This window comes from Idiotropiscis lumnitzeri, chromosome 16, assembly GCF_059441095.1.
Source record: "Idiotropiscis lumnitzeri isolate Australia: NSW breed Sydney's pygmy pipehorse chromosome 16, RoL_Ilum_1.0, whole genome shotgun sequence".
NCBI classification, from domain to species: Eukaryota; Metazoa; Chordata; class Actinopteri; order Syngnathiformes; family Syngnathidae; genus Idiotropiscis; species Idiotropiscis lumnitzeri.
Window position 1 is genome coordinate 12803486 of NC_142406.1, and position 10236 is coordinate 12813721.

The 10236-nt window shown below is 43.9% G+C and overlaps 1 protein-coding gene and 1 long non-coding RNA gene across 9 annotated transcripts in view; both read left to right on the top strand.

The window, feature by feature from the left end:
• The first annotated feature begins 292 nt into the window (after positions 1–292).
• On the top strand, positions 293–3573 carry cckb (cholecystokinin b). Its single transcript, XM_088278638.1, has 4 exons — positions 293–409; positions 716–830; positions 928–1074; positions 3033–3573. Exons 2-4 carry the CDS (start codon positions 716–718, stop codon positions 3173–3175), a joined length of 405 nt encoding a protein of 134 aa, XP_088134764.1. The 5' UTR covers positions 293–409; the 3' UTR covers positions 3176–3573.
• Positions 3574–6761: 3188 nt separating this feature from the next.
• LOC148321498 (uncharacterized) overlaps positions 6762–10236 on the top strand; it is a 4115-nt gene continuing 640 nt past the window's right edge. For 3 of the 8 annotated variants that reach the window (XR_015846723.1, XR_015846725.1, XR_015846729.1), the window contains exons 1-2: positions 6762–9997; positions 10096–10236. The exon at positions 10096–10236 is cut by the window's right edge. This is a non-coding gene — a long non-coding RNA (uncharacterized LOC148321498). Of the gene's footprint in view, positions 10005–10095 lie in introns of all 8 variants that reach the window. The other 5 variants (XR_015846728.1, XR_015846730.1, XR_015846727.1 and 2 more) reach the window with 5 other exon arrangements.

Sequence of the window (10236 nt, forward strand, 5' to 3'; positions counted from 1 at the left end):
CGAAGATATGTTTTTGATGCAGTTCCTTAATTTTACTGCACAATGACAAGTTGTGTTTTTCCTCACACGTAAGACGCACAAATGACACTCTGATAGTCCAATTCAACCAGGCAGCTCCCGTCATGTTTGCGTTTATGATCTGCAAATACTTTAAAAGCGCTCAGATTGTCAAAACTGAAGAACAATTACGTCCGCATTGGCTTTGGCGCAAACACACACATCGGAGAATACACAATAGAGCCTGTCACCACACACACACACACACACACACACACACACACACACACACACACACACGCACACAAGCACAAGCAGAGCCGTGAGAGAGTATAAAAGGGGCATCCTTCCCACTCAGCGGAGAAGTGCTCTCCTTACGCTCACTTCTACGAACCAAACCGCTTTTCTCAAGGTATTTAAATTCTTTTTTATGTTAAACTTGTTTCGTTTGTTATTTTAATCTTGTTGTCTTGTGCCAGCGACGTATGCATTTTGCTCTTACATGGCCGAGTAAAGGAAAGCGATGATACTCATCATAGCTGCAATTACGTAATACTTTAATTAAATTGGCTATTTTTTTTTCTGGCGGCAAATTTGATTAATTTGTCCGTTTATTTAATTGAATGCTGCAATGACCGCTAAACGCGTGCTCGTCGAGCTTTGTTGTGTCTGCTGAACTTCCCCTGTGTGTGTGTGTGTGTGTGTGTGCGTCTTCCAGATGCCTGCAGGGCTGAGTGTGTGTGTGGTTCTGGTGGTCCTGTGCGCAAGCTCTTTGGGGCTCCCCTTCTCCTCCCATCTTGGGAACGAGGACCAGCGTTCCCCCTCTGAAGAAGGTACGCCACCATCCTTGGAAATGCCAACAGCGGTGATGTAACATCTTGCCTGTGTGTGTTTGTTTGTGTGTGTGTGCATGCGTGCGTGCACACGCAGCCCACCTGGAAGACGACGGCCACAATTTGGGGGAGCCCCATCTCCGACACAGCCGCTCTGTCGCCCAGCTCAAACCGTCACAGGAGGATGGCGAGTCGCGAGCCAACCTCAGCGAGCTGCTGGCCAGACTCATCTCCTCCAGGAAAGGTGCGTGTACTCCGTTCGGACAAAAGAAAAAAAAAAACAAGTGGCGTCGACAATATGTGTCGCTCATTAGTGAAGACAAGTGCTCTTCACTTCATGCCCCCTCCTTCCCCTCTTTCGCTTGCCATGCTACACCACCACATCAGTCTGACTAATTACTGGTCCCAGTGCACAGCTGCTTTGTAAAACTAATTATTGGCTCTGGAAAGCTTCTGTGGTTCCAAAGTGCGTTTATTAGAAGCTTCCGGCCACTCCATGACACGCTTTATTATCACACTCACACTTGTTGAAAATGCATATATTTTTTTTTTTCTTCATAATTAGGAAAAAAACTACTTGATGCGTTTGTACAGCCGCTGGTGTTTGGTTCTGATGTCTCGATGAGCTTTGGCACACTAGCCGAGAAGATCTTAGACGAGACAGTGTGTCCTCATACAAAAGGGGCAAATGATTGGTGTAATTCCTGATCTATAACACATCCACTTTGTTACCAACAAGCAATTTGTTGCCGAATTCCTCATTCCCAAGTCGAGTTGTTTCATGGGAATAAAGTGAAATCCATTGGAATCAATTAAAATAAATCAAGAATTTACAAAACTGAAGATTTCAGATTGCAAGTACAGTGATTCCTTGACTTTAACATGCCCCAATTTGAGTTTTTTTGAGTTATGAGCCGTCATTGGGTTGATCCCCCCCCACCCTACTCTTCAAGTGTTTCCCTTATATGGGCAAGGAGAGCTACCCATTTTGCAGAAATGTCTGCTTATGACAAAAAAAAAAAATGCACGACTATGATACGTCTCCACCTTCAATTCCCCATTCATTGCCATCCAAAGTTTTCCATTTGGAAAATTTCCACAATTGAATCCACATTTTCCCAGAACACATATTTGATATTTTTCTACTGCACTATTGTGCTCAATTCTGAGAAGAAAACTTCTCTTGACTTTTAAACAAAGAGCATAGCATGGCAAAGGTCACATTGATAAGCATTTCTTGAGGCCACGTGCGTGTGTGTGTGTGTGTGTGCGCGGGGAGTCGTGTTCCTTGCTGTTCGCTTTGCATGTTTTCGGTGTGGGAGGTGTCGTTGTCGAGCCTTCAGCAGCCAATCTTCTCAGCACACCAGGGAACTTGAAAGGTTGTGTTTCGTGCGTGTGTGTGTTGCGTAGGAGGATGTGGGTGGGGTGCAAGCAGAACATCTCCGCACGCAGAAATGCTGCTGGACTTCAATCACGATAAAAATAATTATGAGAGCCGGGTAGAAACTTTTTTGTTGGACTCACAGGCCACAATATTAAGTACGCCTTGGTTAGTTGCCTTTCATTGTGCCGACAAAGCACGTTTTACATGACAAAAAATGTGACAAAAAGTGAATGCACGGGTCCGTTGCGTACCCTGGAACACTATTTTTCCAATCACAAAACCTTGCTGGCAAAAATAGATGAACAAATTTGTAGTCGTTTAATATTTTTTGCGCTTGGTGGTATGCTTGGTGAGCAGAGAGCAAATTTTGGCTTTTTGACTCCACCAGATGGCAGCAAAGAACCACTTGGAAATTCTTTAGAACAAAAAAAATCAAATCCAACGATATGTGAATTGAAAAATGCAGCACTTGAAAGTATAATCAAACATTTGCGGGATCATCGCATCTTATTTTTTCTTCTCATATATTTTGCATTTGCTCTGCGAGGCTTGAAATGGTTCTCATTGGGAATCGGTGTACCCGATGTTGCGGCCCCTTTGCCGACATGCAGTTAAAGATGACAGAGCGCTGCAAAAAGCTTCAATCGGCTTCCGGGTGTCAAGTGTCACCAATGACATGAACCTAATTGAGCAAAGGGCTCTCGGGAGTGCATTAGTGCTCCGTCACGAACTGCACGAAAAGTCTCAGCATTGCATTGTTGCAGCCTCGAAAAGATGTTTCGCCTCAATTCCGACAAACACTTTTTTTGCATTTCTAGCTGCTTCCGTGCGTCGGAACTCGTCAGCCAACAGCAGAGGCGGCGGCCTGAGCGGCGCCAACCACCGGATAGCAGACAGGGACTACATGGGCTGGATGGATTTCGGACGGCGCAGTGCAGAGGAGTACGAGTACGCCTCGTAGAATGGGAAGCGCTCCACCATCGACCGTCCCGGCACACACGATAAGAGTCGACTTAATGACGTTGTACATTTGTTTGTAATGTACTGTTAAATGCAATACACATATGCCAAATTTTTTGCCTCTCTGTCACCGATTTGTTTCTGGCATTGAAAGGAGGGGAATGTAGTGTCAGGGTCAACTGAGACTTACTAGACTGAATAAACAAACACAAGATAAATATACATGACTGCAAGGTCTCTCACTTTTTCCTCATTTTTAAGTCGTGAGCTTCTGTTGGGACTTTTCAACAAGGGGCATCATTTAATTACAATTCTTCTACTGTACTGTCATTTGGTGTATTATAAGTAATAACTGCGAATCATCCATGCAAAAAAATAAAACTAAATATTACCATGTTACGTCACTGGTTGCTTATGTTCCTGTAAGTGTGTTTTAACATTTTATTTTTCCCCCCCTACAATGAATAGAAAATCATATCTCATCCATCTCTTTTGGTTTATAAAAACATATCCGAGTCCGTATTGAAATCAAATCCAATTCCCGTTGAAAGCCTCCTTGAATCATCCACTTCAAAGCAAAATGTCACCTCACACGAGCAGGAAGTGAGGACCACTGAAAGTGTTCACTTGCAATAATTCAAGTATGCGCAAAAAGATCCCAGTGGATTGTAGGTTGAATCGCGGCCGCCAGTTCGAGCGCGGGCAAGGCAATAATGAAGCCGAGAGCAAGGTGAACATGCAGCCACGCCGAGATGAAAGTAGGCAAACGCGTGGTTTTGAGGGTGCAGCGTGCTTGGGGAATATCTTCAAAGGGACAGCGGGATCGTTAGTAGCAATAATGTCTGGGCTTCGTTTTGAAAGTCACTTTTTGAGCTTGCATTAATTTGACATTCTTATTTTCAAGGTGCTAATGAAGACGGAACAAACCACTTTGAAAACAGCTGCAGTGCTGCGGAAGGTCTAAATGGAGCCGAAAGTCAGCATGGTGGTGAATTGGGATGAACCTGTCTATTATGCTGCTTGCGTCCCCGCGTTAGTGGATGGATGTGCGTGTGTGTGTGTGTGTATGTGCGTGTGTGCCTGTGTGCGTGCATAAGGGGATCGATGAACAAAGGAGGCACAGTAAATTATTCAGAGAAGTGGTTGGGGATGCCTTTGGGGAAGGAGAGGGTTTCTCATCGTCATGTGCCTGTGTGTGTGTGTGTGTGTGTGTCAGCCTGCCATTCAAATAAGCAAGTGGCCTACAATCTGAAGGGGCCACACAGGACTCCAGTCAAAATTTTTGCTTCACTGTTTCAAGAGGGGACTCTTGTGTGGTGAGCTTTCATGACGACAGTGTGCGTTACAGAGAAGGTAAAAAAAAAAAAAGTATGTATCTGATGACGATAGGACCACAAATCTTGGATAAATTGTAAATTGTATTTTTTTTTCAGCTTTGAAATGCACCGTTTGAAGCAAGCTCGCTTTAATTGATGATTTAATTGAGAACTGGGTGAGTCAGACGTGAATTAAGGAGTACTTTAAAAAAAAAAAATGTTTTAGTAAGTTTAAATGTGATTGCTCTGTGAATTTGTCAACGCCGTGGCGATTGAGGGCACAAGGTTTATGAAGTGTTGTGTAGTTCTTGATGATTTGGGTATGCGGATGAAAGTGGATCACAGACATGTTACATCACTTTTACATCATGATGTCACTTGGGAACAGTGGATGTTTGCACAGCTGAAATGTCAAATGTACAATCACAAAACAGTAAATTTGTTGACATACCTTTATAGTTCAACACTGGCTAGGAAAAATCATGCCTTGTTCAAATGATTTTCTGACACGTCCCACTAAGAGCACACTCGATATCAGTTCCGCCACTAATTGACCATTCGATTTTCGAGAACGTAAATAAATTGACAAAGACACAAGCTGGAAGCTCAGCAAGCCCATTAAGCTGGCACGAAACACGAACAGAACTTGTTCAAGGAAATGGCATCTTGTGTTGGTGAAAAGACCACTTGAGAGTTGTTCTGGCTGGTTCGCTGATATTAACAAACCCTTAATGCAGGTGATCATGGGTTGCCGTGGCAATGGCAGAAATCTATTGAGCACCACGTGATTATGAGGATTCTTTTTTTAGGGTCACATTCATCGTTAATTTAATTAAATCAGCATGTTTTTTAATAAATCAGTGCACCAAAACAGTGCCATTAGACAATAAAGTTTGCTCCCGGTGCTTCGAATGAAGCTCTTCGACCGGTCTTGTTCTTGTCATCAATTCATCACCTGCCAAACCTGCAATGGAGTATGATGGATGAGGCGAACCGTGAAGTTACTCGAGAGCACCACCTGCTGGCAGAATACGTTGTAAAGGCTTGTAATTACAAGATGTAAAAAATAAAATAAACGAATGGCAAGCCGTTTTACTAGCGTTGCAAAATGTTTGTGCAAGTGATGAGAAAAAGAGGACTAGTTACCCTTTTGAATATCAAATAAATACTGCGGCGGCTTTTGGTTAAAACAGACTTTATTTAGCAATACCCCGAATGCCTGAAGCCACGTGCGGTTATCCACTCATACATAAGATCTTGAGAAAGACGTTGGTATATTTCAGTGAAAAACTACTCTTTTTTTTCGAGTTTCGTTTTAATATTAAAACATCAAAATTTGGGGGGGTAATACTTGGTTTTCTCGTTTATTGACTGGAACGATTAAGGAAAAATCTAAAAACAGTTTGATTTTCAACTTTTAGCTATAAAACGAAAATAGAGTTATCGCACGAGACACAAAATACAGCTCATTCGTTTTAGGTTCCCGGAAGTTGTCGCCGACAGCATTTCTCCTACTGACCAGGAGGTAGCCATATGTACTGTAATGCTCAAGCCTAAATCCACAGATAATAATTATTCTTGGAGAAAATGTTACCCTTCTGATAGATAATAATAATAATAATAATAATCAATCACCCTGGTCTGCGGATCGCAATTTAGAAACGGGCTGCACAAACAAACGTGTAATACGTGTTATATTACATACACGCAAAGTATTTATCTATTTATTTATTTATCTATTTTTGGAGTTGTCGCCATCTCCTGGTCAGTAGGAGATATGTTGTCGGTGACATCTTCCGTAAATCTTAAACAAATATACGAACCGGATTTCGATTTGTGGCTTGTGATATATTTTGTATTTGTTATAGAATTCAAAATTGAAAATCCAACTTTTTTTTAGACTTTTACTTGATCGTTCCAGACAACAAACTGGAATATCAAGTTGGATTTCGATTTAGTTTTTTCGATATTGAAATAAAAATCAAATACCAGTCTTTTTTTCTATTTTTAAAATTTGTTTTCAAACGTAAAATTCAATGACGAAATATTCAGCGTGTATTTGTTTAGATTCCCGGAAGTTGTCATTGCCAGCATTTGTCACACTGACAGCCCGGTGGCCAGACTTTATGACAGTGACAGATCACCGGGTGGCGCTAGTGTGCAAAGGGCCGCTGAACTCGTAAGCGAAGAAAGTTGGCTTGTGGATGTGACGTCAGGCCTGCAAGTCAATCAAAGACAGGTGTGCACGACGCGAATCATCAAGTACAAGCCACGGCAAGATGGCGTCCGACCGCGTGACCTTCCTCAGCTAAGTGAACACACGAGCAAATGTTTGTCGTTTGTTTGCCATTTTGCTCCTTGCATGATTTGCACACTTGAGGGATGCGACTGCGTTTGAGGTTTGAGCACAGCACGTCACAATTCACTTCCTTTTGCTTGATTTAGCAAATTGTGCTCTTTGTTTGGTGCCTCGCTTTCAAATGTTGTTTTTTTTTTGTCTTAACATTTGATAGTAGCATTTTATAATATACCTCTGGCGTGCAGGTCAATGCGAGCCAGGTGTGGAAGAAGTGAATCATCAAGTGCAGGCCGACTGCGTGAGCTAAGCTAAGTGAACACACGAGCAAATGTTTGTCGTTTGTTTGCCATTTCGCTTCTTGCTCGATTTGCACACTTGGGAGACGCAACTGCGTTTGAGGTTTGAGCACAGCACCTCACAATTCGCTTCTTTTTGCTTGATTTAGCACATAGTGCTCTTTGTTTGGTGCAGCGCTTTCAATTTGTATTTGTTTTATTGATGCTGGCCAGCACTTTTTGCTTTGTGTCTTAAATTACACATTTGATGACTTTGTTCTTGAGAAGTGTACGTTTTTTTTTTTGACCAATCGTAGATGTGGATCACACGTGATGTATTTTAATTCAGGTGATATAAGTAACTATTTTTTTACTTCCTGGTCTGGTCTTATGCTGTTTACTGTCATGGTAAAAAATAAAAGTGTTGTCCCCTCACCCAATCTGAGGTATTCTCAGATGTGCAATTTAATTTCTGGTTGTTAATAGTTCACATTAAAACATTTTTTTGCGCCAACTGCAATCGAAAATTGCAACTTTATTCATCCATTGCCAGTTGATATATGAGCAACACGTAGGTCGCAACCGTTCATTTCTCCGATTTCCGGTCGGGGGACACTTTCATCCGATTTGGACCACGAAGCCCGACTTGTAACTCGACTCCTTTTGTGGATCATCTGTCCGGTTTGAGGTAAGTCTTGTCAAACTGAAAAATTGTACTGTCTTATTGTGCACGTGTATCACTCAAATGAAGAGTTAGAGTACCGTTAAAAGTATTTTTGGTTTGATGGTTTTCGCTAAAGTCGGCCACAAAAATGTATTTGCCGCCATAAATACGATGCATTATCGCAACGGCTTTCAACCGTGCATTTTCTTTGGCAAGCGCCGATCGAGTTAGTATTTGTAATCCAAAATGAACATGTTGGGGAAATTAACTTAATTTCTCTTGCTTCTCTGCAGAGCTGAAAATGAACGCAGCAGCCTTCAATAAAAAGCAAGCGAGAGGACCTCGCACCAGGGGAAAATAAATTGGCGTGAAGTTTCAGCTTGTGTGTGGCATTTCTGTACACAGCGAATTCACGAGAATGTCTGCTCTTGTCTAAAGTGATTCCCCCCCCCCCCTCTACGTCTTCGCCATACTGTGTAATAAAATAAAGTTAGTCGTGCACAAGTAACGGGGCGTGTGTGTTTTGCAGGCTGGAAGAGGAGCCGACTGGCATGAGTAAAAGGAGCGATTCGGCGTCAAGCGGCACGCCAAAGTCCACCTTGTGTGGGCAACAAGTGAACAGGACCGGGTGGAGTGTTGAGCTCTGGGGTGCGCCTTGGTTGACTTTGGTTGTGGATGCCAATTGTGTGCCGTGCTGGCAAAGTTGTCTTGAAATGAGGGCAGGTGTCGAAGGTGTTTGGAGAGCCGATTGTTGTTGCTCGAGATGGTCGCTAGTTGTCTGGATCCAGAGCAGTTGTTTTCTTGTGAGACGATGGCAATTGAAAGCCGGAGTGTGCAGTGTAGACTTTGAGGGCCGAGTCCATCATATTGCTCGCCACAAATCAATCCTCTCCTCTCTCTCTCTCTGTGTTTCAGGATTGTGGAGCCACCGGATTTGCTGAGGAGCAACAAGAGGACAAAAAGCCCGGTGTCGGGAGGCGGGCTGAACGGCTCTTCCTGGTATTCCATCTTGAGTTTGCAGATGACTTGTGCATGACATGGATTGGATTTTCAGTCACTTTGAATAACCTGTCGCTCTTGGACTTGTTCTTTCCCCCCTCGCCTCGCCAGGTTGTTGTAAGGCGGCGTCGGAACGGGATGCTCCGAGAGGCTCCGAGACCCACCGGACGACGGTTAAAATTCTACACGTGCGCAATCCAGTGAATTGCACATTCTGCCTTTTGCAGGACGGGCGAGGGAAAGCTACAAAGTTGACGCTCCAATCCAGTCGGCGACCCGCCCGCCACCTGGCTTGGATGTTTTTGCCTTGTTTGACAGGAAGAAGAAGAAGTTCTTGTGTGGCGTCTCCGTGCAATGTTTGGATTCCTGAAATGGAGTGTGTTGTTTTGCTTCACATTGTATAACAGCGCGTTGTGTGAAATGTTGCCGTCTCAGCCTCCGTTTACAGCCTGCTCATCCTGGAAGGGGATTGGTCACTTCTCCAGGTTTCTTCCGCCAAGCCTGAGTTTTGAGAGCCTCTCTTGTGAATAAAGGGCGATACAAATGCACTTGACTTGTTGCAGGATGGAGGCGGAGCCACGGCAGCGTAAGAAGTACAAAAGCACCAGGATGAAATTTGTGTGCTTGTTGTGTAGGATGGAAGAGGAGCCAGATGAAGGGAAAGGCAGGACAAAGGTCTCAAAACAGCATTGAATAAAAAAAAAAAAAAAAAAGAGGACGTCGTCGGGAGCCTGCCGAATGGAGGTCACCAAATTTTGTCCCATTTAATATGCAAAAGGCGTCACTAATTGTTCATTTTGGCTTGCAGGACCGAGATGGAGCTGGCTGAGGAAAAGGAGTCGGTCCACAAATGAAGAATCGAGCGGAATCTGTCCGAGGGGTGCTTGCAAATGGTGACCAGGAGGGGGCAGTGTAGCGAGCTTTGTGCTTTGCCTTGGTTGAGTGTAGCGAGGGAAGTTCGTTGTTGTTGTTTTGTGCTCAGAAAGGTCTGACGGTGATGAGGGCAGGTATGGTGTGTGTTTTTCGAGCCGATGGTTGGACTCGTGTCGCTTGAGTGCTTTTGGCAAGAAATGTTGGTGACGGTCAGCTCGTTGTTTGGCTTGTCTGGATCCAGAGCGGCTTTTGGTTTGAGGATGTCACTTTGACTGCTTTCGTGTCGGGAGGCTTTGAGGAAGGAGTTTGTCATGTTAGCAACGCAAAACATTTGTTGGTTTGAGGATTGTGGAGGCCCCCGACCGGACCAGCGCCACCAAGAGCAAGTTGGACCAAGGTGAGGAGTACGTTGACCAATAACGCGACCCGCACTCAGTCGACGCCAATGAAATGAGTTTGGGGCGGACGACCACGAACTGTCTTATTTATTTGCAGGGTGACGAGGAAGCCAGTTGGGACGGGAGGCGTCTTGGAGAACCTGAACATGGTTATGAACGCTTGTCATAAAAAAAAAAAAAGTTGAAGCTCCCAATAATGTTGTGCTTGTTTTGCAAGGTGGAGACGGAGCCGGATGGA

Bases quoted from the DNA above. Each gene is read 5' to 3' on its own strand.
- cckb (XM_088278638.1), top strand. From the start codon at position 716: ATGCCTGCAGGGCTGAGTGTGTGTGTGGTTCTGGTGGTCCTGTGCGCA. The intron at 831-927 runs GTACGCCACCAT...GTGCACACGCAG, and splicing joins GCGTTCCCCCTCTGAAGAAG to CCCACCTGGAAGACGACGGC. The intron at 1,075-3,032 runs GTGCGTGTACTC...TTGCATTTCTAG, and splicing joins ACTCATCTCCTCCAGGAAAG to CTGCTTCCGTGCGTCGGAAC.